Source organism: Halichoerus grypus, chromosome 11, assembly GCF_964656455.1.
Source record: "Halichoerus grypus chromosome 11, mHalGry1.hap1.1, whole genome shotgun sequence".
NCBI lineage: Eukaryota > Metazoa > Chordata > Mammalia > Carnivora > Phocidae > Halichoerus > Halichoerus grypus.
In genome coordinates this window covers 53,098,019-53,118,848 of record NC_135722.1, presented here as the reverse complement: position 1 = coordinate 53,118,848, position 20,830 = coordinate 53,098,019, and the positions used below count along the sequence as shown (strand labels likewise).

At 40.3% G+C, this 20,830-nt stretch overlaps 1 protein-coding gene across 5 annotated transcripts in view; it reads left to right on the top strand.

The window, feature by feature from the left end:
• Nucleotides 1-20,830, top strand: part of C2CD3 (C2 domain containing 3 centriole elongation regulator) — a 146,852-nt gene that overhangs the window by 77,625 nt on the left and 48,397 nt on the right. For all 5 annotated transcript variants that reach the window (XM_078058536.1, XM_036119521.1, XM_078058537.1 and 2 more), the window contains 5 exons: nt 1,273-1,541; nt 1,689-1,778; nt 8,488-9,090; nt 11,175-11,513; nt 20,518-20,656. In XM_078058536.1, coding sequence (XP_077914662.1) covers nt 1,273-1,541; nt 1,689-1,778; nt 8,488-9,090; nt 11,175-11,513; nt 20,518-20,656 — 1,440 coding nt within the window. The remainder of the gene's footprint in view (nt 1-1,272; nt 1,542-1,688; nt 1,779-8,487; nt 9,091-11,174; nt 11,514-20,517; nt 20,657-20,830) is intronic.

The window sequence follows — 20,830 nt, the reverse complement described above, 5'->3', positions numbered from 1 at the left end:
AGTCTGTGCCCGTCCCCAGCGCTAGCAGCGCTCAAGGCTGTAGCTCACCGGCGGTGTAGGATCCCCACCTCCAGGCACCCTCCCGCTGTCGTTTATCCTCCCATATCTGCCTGCGGAATCACGGCTCCCCGCTTCGTACCTCAAAACCAACCGCCTGCGATATTCTGTTTGTAGAGATCCAGATCTTCTTACATCTCAGGCTGGTTTCGTGGGTGCTCAGAGTGGTCTGGTAGATATCCAGCTCAATTCCAGGGGCCAGTTGAAATAGGGTCACCTACTCCTCTGCTGTCTTTCCCCCCGAAACTAGACCTTACTTAAAAAAAAAAAGTATATAGAAAGAGGTGACCTCTTTGCCTAAATGTCAATTTTATACCTTCGGGAAGTTGGGATAAGGGAGTTTGTCTCATACTATACCCACACACGGAAGACTTGACAACTCTTGGTGAGTATCAGTTAAAGATGGATAAGCTCTGTCTGTGTGTTGTGGTACACCTCTACTGAGAAAAACAGCCCCAGAGACATCTGGGAACTGATCTGACACTTGTAGCTGGGCTTGGTGTTTTCATGCTGAGCATGAACAATCTCACAGAACACCAACATCAGACGAGGCTGCTTTGCAACCATGATGAAGTGAGACAAAAATAAAGTTACTCTGTAATCTTGTCTAGATACAAACCAAAACGAGGTCATTATGAAAATCACAAAAGTACCTAACATCCCCCCTATCCTGGCTAAAGTGAGTGACCGCTGCTACTTTACCATTACAGCCTTAGCCTTAGTCTAGTCTTCCCTCCTCCCTAGGTAAGATTCATTAGAACAGCAATCCAGAGCAAAGCCCCACTTCCTTGAACAACCTCCAAATCAGCCAATGAGTTTAGTGCTATATAAGTCCTTTCTAATACCTTTTTACTAAAATTCCCCATGATTCCCCTTGGTGTATGTTCTTTCTCATCATAATGAACAGTAAAACCAACATGTTCAACTACCGTTGCTCCCTGGTAGTCTTTGGCTGAAGGTCATTGACAGGAAAATGGAGTGTCCTTGGAATGTCACTCTAGTAAACAGGTGAATGTTGTCTTCACCCACCCATACACATACACTATGATATTTAGATTACTAAGAAAGCATATTGTGGCTCTGCCCAAAGCCTAGATAGGAATTATATGGTCAGTTAGTGTTCTTGGTGGCCTCATGGAATGGTGCAGATGTTTTCTAGGCAGTCCGGCTGACTTTTGATACTACCATCTCATTCCCATCCTTCTCCCCTTACAGGGCTCTGGCCGAGCAGGAACCCGCTCTACAGTTCAGTGCCACAGTCGGGGTCAATGCCTTTGTCACCACTCATCTCTCCTTCCTGCCCAAAGGAGAACAGCGCCAAACCCGCCCTGTAGCCTGCTCCTTCTGTCCTGAGTTCTCCCACCACGTTGAGTTTCCATGTAACTTGGTGACTCAGCACTGCAGTGGAGAGGCCTGTTTCCTGGCAGAACTGTTGGAATTTGCAGAGGTCACTTTTGCTATTTATCATGAAGATACCAAGTCAGGTGAGCACCAAATGACTAATCACATTCAGAATTAAAAGGGACTTTGTTTTGAATGGTATAGCTCTTCCTAGAAAATGCATGTTGAAATATTTAGCCTTTTGGTCAGTAAAGCACTAAATAATTTCTCTTTTTTGTTTGATTTGACAGGCAGTGATATAACCAGTATTCAGTCATTCAGAGATTATCTGCTTGGAGTAGTAAAGGTTCCAACAAAAGAGCTGCTGGTCAAGAGATCTGGTAAGGGTCCTGGATAATCACTTTCTAATTCTACCCCTTCTCATTTACTTTCCTATAAGAGATCATCTTGCATGGCTCCCTATAAGGTATGCAGAAGAAAACATGACCCCTAACAAATGCTTTTGAATTCTCCCAGGTACCTTAAAAGTTCTCTGAAAAGTATTTTAAGTCCCCTCCTAATCATTTCAAAAGTCTTCTAACAAAGTAAAGTAGCTCAAAGCTTTGTAACTGTCGTCTTACTCCAGGAAAGATGATGATAATGGTGATACTACAAATAATAAATATAGTGATACCCATTACATTATATAACATTTTGTGAAATATTTCCTCAGATATTGTGTGAGCCTCATTATAACCCTGCTTGGTGGGGACACAGGATCTTACTATTTTTATTTTGTAGATGAGGAAACTTAGGCTCACAAAGTTTAAGTGATTTACCAAAACCACCCAGCTAGTGAGTGGCAGTACTAGAAATCAAGTTCAGATTCACCTATTCTTCTTCACTGTACCCTCCTCTCTCACTGAAGAAGGGATAAAGATAGGAGGTAACAACCCAAAAGAAGACAGCCACCAAGGCAGTCTGGAAATAATGGTCCTGTCCTACTTACTGCTAGCTCAGGGACCTTGACTCTCCTGAGCCTCAGTTTTCTTATCTCATGAATGGAGACAGTTAATCCTGACAAGACTACAAAGTAGGAGCTGATGAAATCAGATTTATAAAGTACCTGACACAGTGTAGGCCCTCAGTAAATGTCAGCTTTCCTTCTCTTGCCCATCATCCTCCCTAGGATTGTGTAATCTAATTTCCAGAATTCTGTCACACATCTCCCAAGTTTAATTGTGAATTAAAATTTGAGCAGTACTCTCTAAAAGGTACTCTGTATGCCTGCCAGAGAAAAGTCTGTACAACTTGGTATATTGGGTTTGTCACTTAATGTCACTTACTTGTACAATGTGATAGCTATAATAATCTGGGCAGGTCTCTGAGCTTCCATTTTGTCATCTGTAAAATAGGGATTATTATCCCAGTTATCAGGAGAATTAAGTGAAGTAATATATATGAAGCACGAAGAGTATATCTGACACACAATGGATACTCAGTAAAGAGTAGCTGTTATTATTTTGAAATCTAGTGCCTGGTCCTTGGTGTATGTTTACTAAGTGGCAGTTCCTTCAGTGGAAGACTTAGGACTAGACCCTAGATCTCCTGACCCATGCCTTTTCCACTGTATTTATAGCACTTTAATAACATTTCACTTTTTTTTCCTAAGTGATATATATGTTTTAATGGGTTCAAGTGGAATGAATTAGGATGTAGGCAAGTTTTATTTCCTCTCATTGTATTCCTCCTCTTCTCCATCACTCGTGTACACAATACTGAATTGTACATTCTTAGATTCAGGAGGGCCTTTAGAGGCCTAATTTCCTCATTTTGCTGATGAAAAAACTGAGGGTTGGAGAAATGAATTGGTACATGGATCATATGAGGCAAGTATTTTTTTTTTTTAGCATACAGTGTTATATTAGTTTCAGGTGTACAATATAGTGATTCAGCAATTCAGTACATCACCCCATGCTCATCACAAGTGCACTCCTTAATCCCCATCACCTATTTCACCCATCCCCCCACTGGCCTTCCCTCTGGTAACCATCAGTTTGTTCTTTCTAATTAAGAATTTGTTTCTTGGGGCGCCTGGGTGGCTCAGTCATTAAGCGTCTGCCTTCAGCTCAGGTCATGATCCCAGTGTCCTGGGATCGAGCCCCATACCGCATTGGGTTCCCTGCTCTGTGGGAGGCCTGCTTCTCCCTCTCCCACTCCCCCTGCTTGTGTTCCCTCTCTCACTGTGTCTCTCTCTGTCAAATAAATAAATAAAATCTTCAAAAAAAAATTAAAAAAAAAAAAAAGAATTTGTTTCTTGATTTGTCTTCTCCCTCTTTTTTTCCCCTTTGCTCATTTAGTTTTTTAAATTCCACATATGAGTGAAATCATATGGTATTTGTCTTTCTCTGACTTATTTCCTTTAGCAGTATACTTTCTAGCTCCATCCATGTCACTGCAAATGGGAAGATTTTATTCTTTTTATGGCTGAACAATATCCCATTGTGTATATATACCACATGTTTTAAGTTTTTATTTTAGTTCTATAGTTAACATACAGTATTATATTAGTTTCTGGTGTACAATATAATAATTCAACAATTCCATACATCACCCTCTGCTCATAATGACAAGTACACTCCTTAATCCCCACCACCTATTTAACCCATCCCTCCTACAACCCTCCCCTCTGGTAACCATCTCTTTGTTCTGTATAGTTAAGAGTCTGTTTCTTGGTTTCTTGATTTCTCTCTCTCTCTTTTTTCCCCTTTGCTCATTTGTTTTGTTTCTTAAATTCCACATAGGAGTGAAATCCTTTGGTATTTGCCTTTCTCTGATTTATTTCACTTAGCATGATACTCTCTAGCTCTATCCATGTCATTGCAAATGGCAAGATTTCATTCTTTTTTATGGCTGAATAATATTCCTCTGTGTGTGTGTGTGTGTGTGTGTGTGTGTGTGTGTGTGTGTGTATCTCACATCTTCTTTATCCATTCATCTATCAGTGTACACGACGTGGGCTGCTTCCATATCTTGGCTGTTGTAAATAGTGCTACTGTAAACATAGGGGTGCAGGTATCCCTTCGAATTAGTGATTTTATATTCTTTGGGTAAGTAGCAAGTAATGTGATTCCTCAATCGTAGGGTAGTTCTATTTTAAACTTTTGAGGAACCTCCACACTCTTCATAGTGGCTGCACCAGTTGTATTCCCACCAACAGTGTAAGAGGGTTCCCCTCTCTCTGCATCCTTGCCAATGCCTGTTGTTTCTTATGTTGTTGATTTTAGCCATTCTGACAGGTGTGAGGTGATACTTCATTGTAGTTTTGATTTGCATTTCCCTAATGGTAAGTGATGATGAACATTTTTTCATGTCTTTGTTGGCCATCTGGATGTCTTCTTTGGAGAAATGTCTGTTTGTGTCTTCTGTCAATTTTTTAATTGGAGTATTTGTTTTTTGGGTATTGAGTTGTATAAGTTCTGTATATGTTTTGGATACTAACTCTTTATCAGATATGCCATTTGCAAATGTCTTCTTCCATTTAGTAGGTTGCCTTATAGTTTTGCTGATTGTTTCTTTCACTGTTTTGAAGCTTTTTATTTTTTATTTTTTTTAATGAATTTTCCAATAAGAGCTTTATGGGTTTTTTTTAAGATTTTATTTATTTATTTGACAGATCGAGAGAGAGCACAAGTAGGCAGAGAGGCAGGCAGAGGGAGAGGGAGAAGCAGGCTCTCCTCTGAGCAGGGAGCCCGATGTGGGACTCAATCCCAGGACCCCGGGATCACGACCCGAGCTGAAGGCAGCCCCTTAACCGATTGAGCCACCCAGGCGCCCCTTGAAGTTTTTTATTTTGATGTAGTCCCAATAGTTTATTTTTGCTTTTGTTTCCCTTGCTTCAGTGGACATATCTAGAAAAAAGTTGCTACGACTGATGTGAAAGAAGTTACTGCCTGTATTCTCTCCTAGGATTTTTATGGTTTCAGGCCTCACATTTAGCTCTTTAATCCATTTTGAATTTATTGTTGTGCATGGTGTAAGAAAGTGTGGTCCAGTTTCATTCTTTTGCATGTTACTGTCCAATTTTCCCAACACCATTTGTTGAATGGTGTCTTTTTCCCATTGGACATTCTTTCCTGCTTTGTCAAAGATTAATTGATGTTGTAATTGTGGGTTTATGTCTGGGTTTTCTATTCTGTTCTATTGACCCATGTGTCTATGTTTGTGCCCATACCATACTGTTTTGATTACTACAGCTTTGTAGTATAACTTGAGGTACAGAATTGTGATGCCTCCAACTTTTTTTTTCAAGATTGCTTTGGCTATTCGGGGTCTTTTCTGGTTCCATACAAATTTTAGGATTGTTTATTCTAGTTCTGTGAAAAATGCTATTGGTGTTTTAATAGGGATTGCTTTAAATGTGTAGATCTTTGGGTAGTATAGACATTTTAACAATATTCTTTCAATCCATGAGCATGGAATGTCTCTCCATATCTTTGTGTTGTCTTTAATTGCTTTCATCAATATTTTATAGTTTTCAGAATATAGGTCTTTCACCTCTTTGGCTAGGTTTATTCCTAGGTATCTTGTTATTTTGGTGCAATTACAAATAGGATGGTTTTCTGCTGCTCTATTATTGGTGTATAGAAATTCAACAGTGGCACCTCGGTGGTTCAGTTGGTTAAGCGTCCAGTCTTGATCTCAGGGTCATGAGTTGAAGCCCTATGTTGGGCTACTTTAAAGAAAAAGAAAGAAAGAAAGAAAAAAAAATGCATTAGATTTCTGTACATTGATTTTGTATCCTGCAACTTTACTGAATTTATCAGTTCTACCAGTTTTTTGGTGGAATCTTTAGGGTTTTCTATATACAGTATCATGTCATCTGCAAATAGTGAAAATTTTACTTCTTCCTTACCAATTTAGATGCCTTTTATTTCTTTTGTTATTTGCTTGCCAATTTTATTTTTTTCCAAGAAACCAGCTCCTAGTTTCATTGATCTGTTGTGTTATATTTCTAATTTCTGTATCATTTATTTCTGCTCTAATCTTTATTATTTCCTTTCTTCTACTAGTTTTAGGTTTTGCTTATTGTTCTTTTTCTAGATTAGGTGTAAGGATAAGTTGTTTGAGATTTTTCTTGCTTCTTGAGGAAGGCCTCTACTGCTTTAAACTTCCCTCTTAGAACTGCTTTTGCTGCATCCCAAAGAGTTTGGACCATTGTGTTTTCATTTTCATTTGTTTCCATCTACTTTTATGTCTTCTTTTATTTCCTGGTTGACCCATTCATTGTTCAGTAGCATGTTATTTAACCTCCATGTATTTGTGTTCTTCCCAGATTTTTTCTTGTGGTTGACTTCTAGTTTCATAGTGTTGTGGTCAGAAAAGATGCACGGTATGACTTTGATCTTCTTGAATTTGTTGAGGCTTGTTTTGTGGCCTACTATGTAATCTGTTCTGGAGAATGTTCTATGTGTACTTGAAAAGAATGTGTATTCTGCTGTTTTAGGATGGAATGTTCTGAATATATCTGTTAAATCCGTCTGTTCCAGTGGGGTCATTCAAAGCCATTGTTTCCTTGTTGATTTTCTGTTTAGATGATCTCTCTCTTGATCTAAGTAGGGTGTTAAAGTCTGCTAATGTTATTGTATTGTTATTGATTGGTTCCTTTATGTTTGTTTTTAACTGTTTCATGTATTTGGGTGTTCCTATATTGGGTACATAAATATTTATAATTGTTATATCTTCTTGTTGGATTGTCCCCTTTATTAATATATAGTGTCCTTCTTTGTCTCTTTTTACAGTTTGTTTTAAACTCTGTTTTGTCCAATATCGTATTGCTACTCTGGGTTTCTTTTGATATCCATTTGCATGATAGGTTTTTCTCCATCCCCTCATTTTCAGTCTGCAGGTGTCTTTAAGTTTAAAATGAGTCTCTTGTAGGCAGCATATAGATGGGTCTTGTTTTTTATCTATGTCTTTTGATTGGAGTGTTTAGTCTATTTACATTCAAAGTAATTATGATAGATAGTATTCATTGTCATTTTATTGTTTTGTGGTTCTTTCTGAAGATTTTCTCTCATTCTTCCATTCTTTCATGGCCTGCTAATTTTAATGATCTATTTGGATTTCTTCTCTTTAATCTTTGTGTATTTATTATGGTTTTTGATATATGGTTGTCATTAGGTTTGCATATAACCTCCCCACTGTGTGCTCCAGATGCTCTTCAGATTGCTGTTTCTACACTGTATGTGCTCAGGCTGTTTGCCTCCTCTCCAAGAGCAGCCCCAGTGCCCTCCGGGATCTATCAGAGCCAAGCATGCTGACCTTTAAAACTCCAGGCTTTAAGCCCCACTTGTTGCAGAAACTCATGAAATTCAGTCCCTCTCACTTTCCAAGCCAATTGCTGTGGGGATTTGTTTTCCCCATGAGCTCCCCTGTGTGCTGATCTGTCTCTTGCCTTTCTCTGTGGCCATGGCTCCCTCCCCACTGCAATGGCCACAATCCATTTCTCTCCCAAACTGTGTCTCCACACTCCCTTACTTTCTTTGATGAGGCCTCATCTCTCCCTTTAGTTGTGGAGTTTGTTCTGCCAGTCTTCAGGTCAATTTCTGGGGTATTTAGGATGATTTGATAGTTACCGAGTTATATTTGTGGGACAAGGTGGAGCCTAGGGTCCTCCTACTCGGCCGCCATCTTCCAACTCCTCCATTTCACATTTTTTATAGCACTTCTCTTTTCAGACACTTCCAAAACCATTATCTCATTTGATGATTATAACAACTTTGTCTGGTGGGCAAGATTAGCACTAATTTTCTCATTTGTCAGGTAAGGAAACCAAGGCTGAGTGAAATTAATGACTTACCTAGACTGAACTGCTAGTTCGGGGCTGAGCCTAGGAGAGAACTCAGGTCTCCCAACTCCTAGCCTTTGTTCTTCCCCCGATCTCATTGTCTTTCAGTGATCAGATAAAACAAACTCCAGTGTTCTGTGGGTATATGTTTTCTGTTCTGTCTTGGGCCAGGGTGATGGTGGATCTGGAGTAGGAAGTAGGTAAATCATTTTACTCTTAAAACAATAATTGAAAATCTTTTTTTTTTTTTTTTCCATAAGGGATCACAGGATGGTATCCTATCATTTTGCCAGAGGATGGGACCCTGCCTCATGGTTTGGAGCTCATGCAGAAGATCGTGGGTGGCCTGGAGCTTTCAGTTTCCTTCACGCATCCTGGAGATAGAGAGCGGGTGTTGGAAGCTGCTGAGCTATTGGGCTGGAGCTTTGAGAATAATCTGAAGAATCTTGTCAAGATGAATGAAGAGGAACCAGCCACTGTCACCATATCCACCCCAAGGCTCTGGCTGCCCATCCATTGTGTGCTTCTGGCCGGCCAGAACCACATTCATAAGAACACATACTGCTACCTCCGCTACAAACTGTATGATCATGAGGCCTTCTGGACCCCTCTTAAGAAGCCTAAGGAATCTACAAACAAAAAACAGGTCATGGTTACTTTCAAGGCATCCAAAAGAGCAGAAGTCACTAGGGGCCTGTCACTGCTTTGGTATTTCAGGGAGGAGAGGTTAGAGATCCAAGTGTGGCGGGCTTATGGCAATGACAGTGTGGAGAGGCCCCACCAGATGGACAGTTGGATTGGCTCAGCCTATGTGGACCTGGCCAGACTTGGGGAGAGGTCAGCAAGGACATTAACTGTCAGTGGTAAGTGAGGAACTGGCCTTAGCTCTTGTGGTTTGAGCACCTGCTCTGTGACAAGCACTATGTGATAAACTCCCTCAGACATTATTTTATTTGATCCTCCTAGCAGTGCTGTGAGATAGGTATCAGACCTATTTTATAGTCATGTAAATGGAGGCTCAAAGAGGTTAGATTACTACCCAGGCTCAAGACAAGAGTACTGGACTTTTATCTGAGAGCTGTGGAAAGCTATTCTAATGGGTTCTGAATAGAAGAGTAATAGTTTTGCATTTTAGAAGACTCCATCTAGTAACTATAATGCAGAATGAAGATGACCAGACCAGATTCTTTATAAACATGATATTTATTCATTGGGACACTCCTTGTAAGATTAGTTGTTATTTCCTCCACTATACAGCTAAAGGAATGGAGTCACAACCCTGTGTAGCTCTGTTAGCCTTGTGCTCTGACCCTGTTGTTGAACAGGTGACCCAGGCTAAATAAGAACTGAGTATTTGGGTGATCATCCCAGATTCTCTGGTTCTCTCTGGACCCAGCAGGTGTAATTCTGGTTCTGTTGAACACCTCATTAAATGCCATGTGCTCCTATTTTATCTGGCAAGCCTAGAGTCACTTCAGAGAGCCTGCAGAAAACGTCTTTGAAGTAAGCACAGCTCACTTGAACTAAAGTTCAGAAAGATGGGCTTTTAACTTCACTCTGCTGAAGAAAGTAGGTTTGGAACACTGAATAAAGATTTAAGGATCAGGGTGGGAGGATGGGTTAGCCTGGTGATGGGTATTGAGGAGGGCACGTTCTGCATGGAGCACTGGGTGTTATGCACAAACAATGAATCATGGAACACTATATCTAAAACTAATGATGTAATGTATGGGGATTAACATAACAATAAAAAAAATTAAAAAAAAAAAAAGATTTAAGGATCAGAACTCAAGCACAAATAACCTCTTTTTATTGAGTAATACCAAAGGAAGTATTTAACTTTTCAGATTGTCCATTTCTCTCCTGCTTCTCCACTTCCCATCAGTCTAAGCTTTTTATCTTCCTGTAAACAGGCTTTGTACAAGGTGCGGCATTTGATGTACTGATTGAATGAGTCAAGCAGTCCATCCAGTCATCCACTCAACCATCCTTCCAAGCAGCTGTTGAGTTTCTTAAGGATAAGGATTTAGCTATGTTGCTATTATTGCCCTTACTTTCTGCTTGTGGTAATGATGATAATTCACACATTGCATCAGAAGAAAAGAGGATACCTAAAAAACAGAAAAAGACAGGGGGAGTTCCATCTTACTGCTTCCTGTGAGTCAGTTAACTCCATTTTCCTGAATTGAAATGAGTCTAATGAAGCAAACCTTGAGATTCTGAAGGAATTCTTAGTGCCTTCTGCTGTATAATTAAATCTTATTTTAATATCCAGGAAGCCTGTAAGTTCAGATCCCTGGGTTTAAATCTGCCACTTATTGGAAAAGTCACCTTGGCAGGTTACCTAACTCCTCAGATTGTGGCACATGAAAAACACTCAACAAATACTAATTCCCCTATTTTTCTTTCTTGCCTCCTTTGCCGAAGCCTCCTACTTCATTTCCAAATGATCTTCAGGGCTACTGCCAGACATATTTAGCTGTTGAGACAGGCTAAATTGAGCACCAGGACAGCTTCCTAAGAAGAAAGCCTTAGGAGAAAGCCTAAGGACAAGAGCCAGTGGGACATGTGACAGAGAAGACAGGCCACTCCTGCTTTAATAATAATCTTACTTTCAAAAGGCTTCAGAAGTCATCTAAGTCTGCTCACCCCCAGCACGTGAATCTCTTCCACAGCAACTCTGCCTGGTAGTCATTTGACTTTGGCTTCAAATCTGAGCTGTCACTACTTTCCATTAATGGAGATAGTGTGCATGCTGGGGAGAAGGGAAGTAAAAATGTTCACACCATATACTAACTTCACAGTTCTTTTTTTTACAAATTGGTATATTGGGGCCTGTAGGCCCATTGAAGGAGAGAGGACCACAGGCACTCTCAGTCATTTCCAAGGTTAGAGAGCGTTCTTGGTTCCTGCTTGCTTGGGCTTATCCTCCTCCATCCTCTTGCAGGTGTGTATCCTCTATTTGGACGAAATGCTTCCAACCTCTCAGGAGCTGCTTTGCGAGTTCATGTGGTTCTTTCCTCTCCTTCCCCACACCCTGGGCCTGCTCCTGAGATGGATTCTGTGGACTGCAGCAGCCACAGTGAGTCTGAGCAGTTCCCCAGAAGGAATGATGAGATTCAGCTCTCTCCATCACCTGGCCACCAGAAGCCTCCTGCGTCCACCCAGGTCCCCTGCAACAACACCACAAGGGAAATCTGCCCAGCTGAGGAGGGCCCTGCCAAGTTGGATGGAACTTTTGCAGTCAGTATCCTGGTAGAAAGAGCGATGCATTTGAGCTTAAAAGGTATGCTCTGCTTACTTTTCCAGGAGCCTGTGTCTGACTCCTCAGGCTATGGTCCTGTCTTCACAGATCTTTGAAATCATGACAGAATCTGCAACAACTGTTAACCATCTTAATCAATAATAAATATATTTCTCAAGCCTAAAGTTTTAAGCAACATGAAAGCCTTTCTGAACTTAAGTGGACATTGCCAGTTATATATTAATTTTGTATATCATAAATTCCAGTCCAGAAACCTGAGTATCAACTTAGGTACTTCTCTTTTCCTTATCCACCATCAAATCATCAAATTCATTAAATTGTATCTCTTAAATTTCTCTTAGGACTCTTTTTTCCTTTTCATTGCTACCATTTCGGGCCCTCTTCATTATGTACCTGGGACCAAGAATTCTTAACACTGGATCCCTAAACCCCAGAGGACCCAAGGATAAAAAGTCAGGATGGTAAACTTGGATAGGAAAATAATCACATCTGAATTTTATTAACGTCTAACTAAAAATTTAACATTTCCTACAGTTGTGAACGTAGGCCTTAGACCCTAGTAATACTAGCAGTACCTATGAAGTTGTCAGCAGTAGAAATCACAGTTATTTTCATATCACATTGTGGTTCTTGCAGATATCTTTTTATACCTGTCATTACTTCAAAATTATAGTAGTTATAAAACCTACAGTTAGATCTTGTTACATATTAATAAAGCATATATATTAGCAGGTCACAGCTTTTTTAGCATTTTGATAATGATGCTAATATAATTTGATTTTTACATAATCCTGTGTATCTACATTATGCATTTAAAAAAACACACAGAGGAACACCTGGGTGGCTCAGTCACTAAATGTCTGCCTTTGGCTCAGGTCATGATCCCAGGGTCCTGGGATCGAGCCCCACGTCGGCCTCTCTTCTGTTCAGTGGGGAGCCTGCTTCTCCCTCTCCGTCTGCCTCTCCCCCCAACTCGTGCTCTCTCTCTTGCTCTCCCCCCCCAAATAAATAAATAAAATCTTTAAAACACACACACACACATTGGGGTGCCTGGGTGGCTCAGTCAGTTAAGCATCCAACTCTTGATTTCAGCTCAGTTCATGATCGCAGGATCGTGAGATCGAGGCCCGCATCAGGCTCCACACAGCATGGAGTCTGCTTAAGATTCTCTCTCTCTCTCTCTCCCCCCTCTGTCCCTCTCCCTCCTCTCTCTCTCAAAAAAAACAACACACAAAATTAATATATAACTGGCAATGTCCACACTGTTAAAAGAAGAGGCCCATAGACCTCCCCAGACAGCCAAAGGAGTCCATGGCACAAAGAACCCTTGCCTTACTCTTTCTTCAGCCTTGTAATCTCTCCTAAAACTTTCTCTTTGCCATTACCCTTCTCTTTTCCCTGGCTAATTCCAATTCCTCTCTTAAGACTGTTTATCAGAGTTTCCCTGACGTAAAGGTCCCCCTCCTGTTTGCTCTCCCGGCAGTTTTTTGCCCTCTTTATCATAGCATATATCACATGGTATTGAAATTGTTTGCATGGTTTTCTTCTCTACTAGATATGAGCTGTTTAAGAGCAGAGACCTTATCTTATTTGTTCACTCATCATCCCTTCAACAAGACTTGTGTAGTATATGCTATGCAAGCACTATCCGTGGTGCTGGGGATAAAGCAGTGAACAAAACAGATAAAAATCATGCCCATGTGGAGCTCACATTCTAGTAGGAATATCCTCAGCTGTGTATTCCCAGACAGTAAGTTGTATGTGTGGGACTTTGAGAAAGTTATTGTCTCCCTCCATCTTGAATTTCTCATCTATAAATGGTTGGAATTAATACTTCTGAGATGTGTGATGGCTGTGTGAGCCAGACAACCAAAGCCTTCAATATACATCTTTTCGTTTGGCCTCCCTACTTAGCTCCTATCATCTCTGTGTTGGCCTCTCTCAATTTGTGCTGTGTTGGAACAGAAACAAAACTCATGCCATAGTAACTGTTGTTTACCTTTCATTTCTATTTCTCTCTGTACACACCACCAACAGGCATTATTCCCAGGAGTATAAGCTGCTATAATGATTGATCCCTGAGGTTCTCATCCTTCTCATAACCTTTGAAACCTTGAAATGTTTTATCTCAGGACAAAGTGTTCTCCAAGTACAGTCCTTGCTTTATTGTATTAAAGATAATAAGATCCCCTATGAGTCACAAAATTGGGAAATAATTTTTGCTTTTTTATTGACTTACCAAAGCAGCCTATTTTTGACAAGTATAATATATAAAAACTGAATTTTTTAAAAGAGAAAAATCAATAGATGAGTGAATTTAAGGAAAGCACAAAAAACTTTTATTTTTTGTAAGAATTGTTCTGTTTCGTTGTTATTGCATAAAATAGAATTTAAAACACAAAAATAGGGTTTACATTCCATTTTAGGGGGAGTCGTCATAGTGCAAAAGTATAAATACAAAGCAATACAAATATACTTGTAACTTTTCCATTAGACAGCAAGTTACTGTTTTTTTTTTTTTCTGTTTTTACTTTTATTTGCATTTACTTTATGCAGAATTTACTCCCAGGCCATAAGTTTTCCTTTCTTCAGTTTCTTCTGGGATATCGCTTTCTTCTGTGCAACCTCCTCTTCTGGTTTAGGAACAATCTGCTCTTTTCAGTAAAGAGCATCTCCATGTGGCAGGGAGAGTCATGTATGGGTTAATCCAACCACGAGCTCTGTAAGTTCAGGTATGAGATATGACTGTGTTTGCCGGTTAACCCTGTCTACACTGTGTTTACCAGTCACTCTAGCCCAGGGTGGGTATATATTGCACACCCAGTCCTGTGCTTACATCGCAAGAATGGCAGTTCAATTTTGCAAGTAGTAAATCGCTGTAGGGCCAGTGCAGATACAGAGAGGACAGAGCAAATAACACATTCTGTCCTCCGAGAGCTGATAACCCGTTTAAGAAGACTGGCAACTACACGATTAATGATATATAAAGCAAAATGTTCTGAAGGCCAAAAGGGCACTACAATATATAGTGTTTAGAGAGTTTAGAATAGAAAAATGAGGTATGTCTGAGAAATCAGGAGAACTTTTTAGAATGAATAGGATTTCAGGAAGGTGGGATAAAACTCCAGGTGGGTATTTCAACTTAAACAAAGGTATTAAAGTGGGAAAGTATAGGTTCTGGGCTTTCTTAGGGAGGGCATGGGGGAATCATGATAGCAACTGATCCTCTTTGGCTGGATCCTCTTTTTGGCTGGTCATTGCAGGGGAGCTGTGAGAATCATGTAGAAATAGATAAGAAGATTGCTGAGCTCAACCAAGGGCTCAGCTAAGACTAATTGACATGATTTTAGCGTGGTTGAGAATGCACAGTGGTGATTTCCTCCAGTAGTGTGTGGCTTCCTTTGCTTTCCTACCACAACAAACAACAAGCCATTCCCTGGGCCTTTGCTCACGCACCTTTCTTAGCCTGGATTCCTTTCTCCCTTTCCCCAGCTACCAAGCTCCAGCTGGCATCCTGCTCTTCCCATCATTCACCCTGTTCCAACCATGCTGGCCCTTCTTTGCTTTTTCTGAAATATAGACAGAGTCCTGTCTCAGGGCCTTTGGATCTGATGTTCCTCTGCTAGGAATATTCTTAACTTTTGGCATGTCTTTAGTGAAATAACTTTGTCTCACAAGGCCTTCCATGACCACCCATCTAAAATTGTAGCTCCTCCCCAACATTTTCTATCCCTCCTTCCTGCTTTATTTTTGTCTGTGGGCTTTAATAGTGTGTTTTGTTTATTTTCTGTCCTCCTAGAAGAATATGAGTCCTACAGAAACAGGGATTTTTGTTTTGTTTCATTTACACTAAATCCTCAACACCTAGAACTGTATCTGACACATAATAAGCAGTAAATATTTGTTAAATGAGGAAGTGGGTGAATCTGAAACCTTAGTCCAATGCCGCCTTCTCTCATTTCCTACTTTGTCTCTCCTGCAGGAAAATTGCTAATGGGGAATTTAACAGAGGATAAGTCACAGGGATTAATAGATTTATTCAACAAATACTTATCAAGTTCCACTGTGTCCAAATACAAGGTATAGGATCATGGCCACTTACACAGAAAATTTCTGTCACCTTTTCTCCATTCTTAGTGCCACCTTGCCTGTTCAGGCCTCAGAAACTTGGACGAATGGGATAGCCCTCTCAATGGTTGCTGCTTCCAGTATTCTCTTTCAATATCTTTTTCATTCTGCTGCTGAGGTTATATGTCTGGTCCACGAATATGACCTCTCTCAACTGAAAATACTTTGTTGGCTTCGTATCCCCCGCACTCGGTGACAGCACACAGAGTGCCGCCCACATGGCCTGATTTAATCAGTCTTCCCAGCTTCATCTTTCACCATGTCTTAATTCCACAGTTCGCGTTTTGCTAAAGCCCTTTTCTCTCTTACTACCAAGCCTTTGACCATGCATGCTCTTTTCTCTTCCTAGAATGCCTTTTTTCTCTCCTTTTCAACAAACTTTCTCATCTTTCGGGAATAGACTAAGTTTACACCAACACTTTGAAGCCTACTGACTACCTCTCTTAGCACAAAACCTCTCTCTAGGTTCCCCAATCTCCCCCATACCACCACCCCTACTCCCACACAGTTTTCCTCCTTCATATCATATACTAGTCCGTGCTGAAAATGTCTAGAAATGTGTCTCTCCACTAGCTGTCTGTTCCTGGGACTGTGTGTTGTTTATTTCTGTGCCCCAGCACCCTGATCTTCATGATGCAGCTAAGCAAATGTGATAATGTCCTCTTGTTTGTGAATATGATACTTAACACCTCTAAAATTTCTGGTATGAATTACCAATCTATAAATCGCTTGTTATTTGGCCTCTTTCTATTTATCCAGGGAAGAGCACTCATCAGGATGGATATCTGACTTTCAGAGGTCTCTGTTGTCTCCTGATTCCCACCCTCAGTGATAGACCATACAGTCTTTCCTCCCACAAAGTTTATGTGTCTGTCAGGCCCTGTGTTTGGTCCTGAGAATATAGACCTGCACATCATCTCTCTGAAATGTGCCTTCCAAATGATGATATAATGGAAGATGTTCTGGAATGCGAGTCAGTGGACTAGGTTCTGACCCTAGCTAAGCCATTAACTTGCTTTGTGACTTTGAGCAAACCCATTTCCCTTCTCCACAGCTATAAAATGTGATGCTCATACAAGTTCATCTCTTAAGATTCTCTTCGACTGTCATCATCTGAGAACATGTAGCTGAGGGCAACTCATGCCACCCTCTCTGAGTCAGCCATAATTTGCCAAGCTTTTGTGAAAATCATTTTGCATGCAAGGCTGCATGCAGAAGATTCACCAACAGCTCTGAATTATGAGTTTTGCCCTCAGCAAAGCTTAAATCTGAAGCAGCTTTGAACTTTCTATGGTCCCCACTGTGGCCCTGGTTCTGAAAATAAAAGAGGTTCTTGAATACTTTTGTTAGAGAAAGCTCTGAAGACCCTTTCTTTATGAATCACCTTCAAGATTTCTCAGAGTTGTATTCTTACAAACCAGACATGACAGGCGTCTCTAGCTGTTTTACGAGTAAGGCACTGAGGAACAGAGAGGTAAAATTATTTAGGTTAATCTAAGTTATACTCAGTAAAAACCAAAATTATCTACAGTATCATCAGCCTTTAGAGGTTCCCTTTAACCTACCGAGGCAGGGTTAGGAGCCCCTCTGGGTTCCCACAGCTCCCTGCGCTTTTGGTATAGTCTTTCTCTTATTTTAACTGTCTGTGTGTGTCTGTCTCCCTCAGATCAGGAATCAAACCTGACTCATCTGGGCATGTGTGACACAGAGAAATTGTCAGTTAACGTTGGTTTAATGGAACTGGACTAAGTTTTTGTTAATACACAAAATTGGGCATCACTTGAGGGGAAAGTTACCATGCATTCATTCCAGGCCAGAGGGGGAGCTCTTAACCAAATAGAGTTAATTAGACCTATTGCATTAGAAAAACCCTGGAATAGGTAGTCAGGAAACCTGGCTTGGTCTTAAAAACAATAGTTAGTTAGCCAGGTGTGCAGTGAGCAAGCCACTTTACCTCTCTGTTGGCTGGTTGCCTTACTTGTGAAATAGGGATAGAGTCACCTATCTTATGTGATTTTCAGGTACGTTATCAGTAAGAAAAGTTTGTAAGCTATAAGGTGTTATCTAAACATAAGGGGTTGTTATTTTAATCTCTTTGAAACAATTATATCTTTCTTGATGCATATATTTATGTAAAACACAGGAAGTCTAGTGAATATGGTAAAGCTAGCTCATCTCAAGTCCCCTTAACTGCTCTTGGTGTGTATCCCAACCTGTGGGAGGTATAGTGGCTTTCTTCTGGGCAGCCTCCAAAAGTGTTTTAGAACTTGACCTTTTCCAGAAATGTAAACAGGCCCACCTGAATTTTAACCCACAAGGAGAGAGCCAGGTAAACCTGACAGACCTGCTTTCTCAAGCTGATTTGTCACCTGCCTGTTTGGCTGAAAGGAATATTTCTATTCAAGACTGAAGAAGGAAAAAATTTTCTTCCAAAGTCAAAATAGTAGTTTTATCTCAAGGCCTTTAGCAGATAGCATCTTCAAAAATAACAAACCTTAAAAGGGGTGGGGCGGGGTGGAGGAGGGGATGGGTGCTGTGAACGAGAGATCTGAGCAGTACTAGTAGACATCTAGAATCATAGTTTTATTGTGGGAAATGATTTGGGAGCACGTTTCAGATGAGGAAACTGATACCCAGAGAGCCAGAATGAAGTACCCGACATGTCACGCTAAATGAGGGTCAGAATACACAGGAACCTAGGGTCCTGCCTCTCAGAACCACAGTTGGTCCTCTCTGCTGATCTCTCTCGGAGCTTTCCTGAGCAGATGTGGTTGTCCTCCGCTGGTGCACACCGCAGACAGACAAGGCAGCTTCTCTCATTTCTCCAAGCCTGGCAACTGTCTACAGACAAAGGTAGTAGTGAGTCTGCAAACCTTTTATAAGGGCCTTGGGCCTACTCCGTGCATTCAGGGAACTCTCAGTTTAGTAAGGGAAACACAGACACAAATTATTATAGAATGCTGTGGGAACTGCCAACACAGAAGCAGATTATCTCTTCTTAGCTGTGAGGATTTATGACATTTTATTGGAAGAAATCAGTTTTGAGAAGCTTGAGACTTTCTAAGGAAAGTGGGAGAAAGAAAGGTAAGGCTAAGAGAGAGAGAGCAGCTATGTCAGGGGGCGTCCAGTTATAGGAAATAGAACTCACTCCAGCCATTTAACATCATGTATGTTGAGAGACCCTGTGGTAATAGTGATGATGAGAGTTTTTGGTTCCTCTGGATCGCATAAATTATGTTTTAGATACTTCTTTTTCTCCTTTTCCTTTCTCTCCATCTATAATCCTGAGATTGATAGCACTTTAGAGCTGAAAGTGATCTTATGGAATATATAGACCCTGTATTATATAGTCTATTCAGCACTGTCCAAAAGAATTCTGTACTATGATGGAAATGTTCTATATCTTTACTGTCCAGTATGGTAGCCACTAGCCACATGTGGCTGTTGAGCACTTGAAATGTGGCTAGTGCAATTAAGAAACGGAATTTTTCATCTTACTTATTTTCATTAATTTGAAGTTAAATAGCCACATGTGGCTAGTGGTTATCTTGTTGGACAGCTCAGTTATAGACTATCTGGTATCAGCAATCATCTTCATTTTACATTTTTTTCCCCCTCACATATAAAAGATTTTAATGTTATATTTTCTAACTTAAATTGAGTCCTCAACAAACAATTATATTTCTTTGAAGAGAAATTTAGGTCAGTAAGTTTAGGCAACATATTGAGATCTTATATGAAAAGTATGCTCTCTAATATCTCACAACTGTTAAGGTTGAATTTGTAATGAATATAATTCAGGACATTCATCCTCCTTCTGTGGACCTCAGATCCCCCCCCTCTATAAAACAGAGACATAACACAGAAATGATCTTTTGGGTAAAATGAGACAACTAAAGAAAAACTGCTCTAGGTCCTCATTAGCACTGGAACACAGCCTGGCAAAATGTGAAAAATACACATTCTGATTTCTGTGTTTGGGTTTTGAATGAAAGAAATAAAGAGCCTTAAAGCCTTCATATTGCCTCCATACAGCCCCCTAGTTCAAATTTACCCTTACATGCTGCTACTTACTGTCCTAAGAAGGAGGAAAAAAAAAAAAAACATTTTACTTTGTTTTGGGAGAGACTGAATGACTGAGTCTCCCACACTGGAAACCTGATCTTGTAAAAGTTAATACCAGCACAGTTACTCAGTAAAGTAACGTTTCTTTACTTTGGTGGGGCAATACAAAAAATGGCTGAGAGCTTGGACTCTTGAGCCAGAATCTTGAATTGAACTCTCTCAGTTCTATTATTTAATAAATGTGTGACCACTTAATAGATGTTTAATCTTTCTGTACTCCAGTTTTTTCATCTATATAATGGGAGTAATAATAAAACCTACCTCATAGGTAGGTTGTAAGGTTCAAATGAGTTAATACATATATAGTACTTAGAACAGTACCTGTCACATAGTAAGTGATATATGTTACCCGTTATTATTTATTTTTAATCCTTATAACCACTTAGGAGGTATAAGTATCATAGGCCCCATTTGAGGAAGCTGTGGCCTAGAGTGGCCTTGCCGGAAGTCACATAGAATGTATACGGCAGAGCTGATAATTGATATTGTGACTCCTAAGTCTAGGGTGTTTTGCAGTTCTACTTTTGCTTCTCAATCCAGTATTTTCCATCATCCCACAAAGTGTAAGGAGATGGGAGAAGTCATCCCTCACTGGGGAATATTTACGAACTGAGCCTTGAAAGGACAGTTTTAGTAGCAGAAAGGACACGAGAAACACTTCAGATACAGGGAATAGTTAGAAATGGTCCTGCTTATAACTGTTTAATGGCAGGCTTCCAGCATGTTCTCTCTGGCACCGTACAGTCAGTCATTCCACTGTGTTCTATTTCAGGGAGTCCCTTGACCGAGCGGAAAGTGTTGACACCCAGTTGTTGTGTATCCTTTGCAACGGCTGATGATGCATCTCCTATCTACACCCAAGTGGTTGAAAACACAGATTCCCCCATCTGGAATTTTCAACAGCAATCAAGGTTTGTATTTTATGATATCCCATCAGCCTTCCAGAATCTTCTTTTTGTTCCAAGAGACAAACTCAGATCAAGGAGTATGTGGACACAACAATATTGAGTAGGCCTGGAAAATGCTTTTCTTATCAACCAGTTATTTAATCCTGGTGCTTATGAATTCACAGCTAGTAGTGGTTT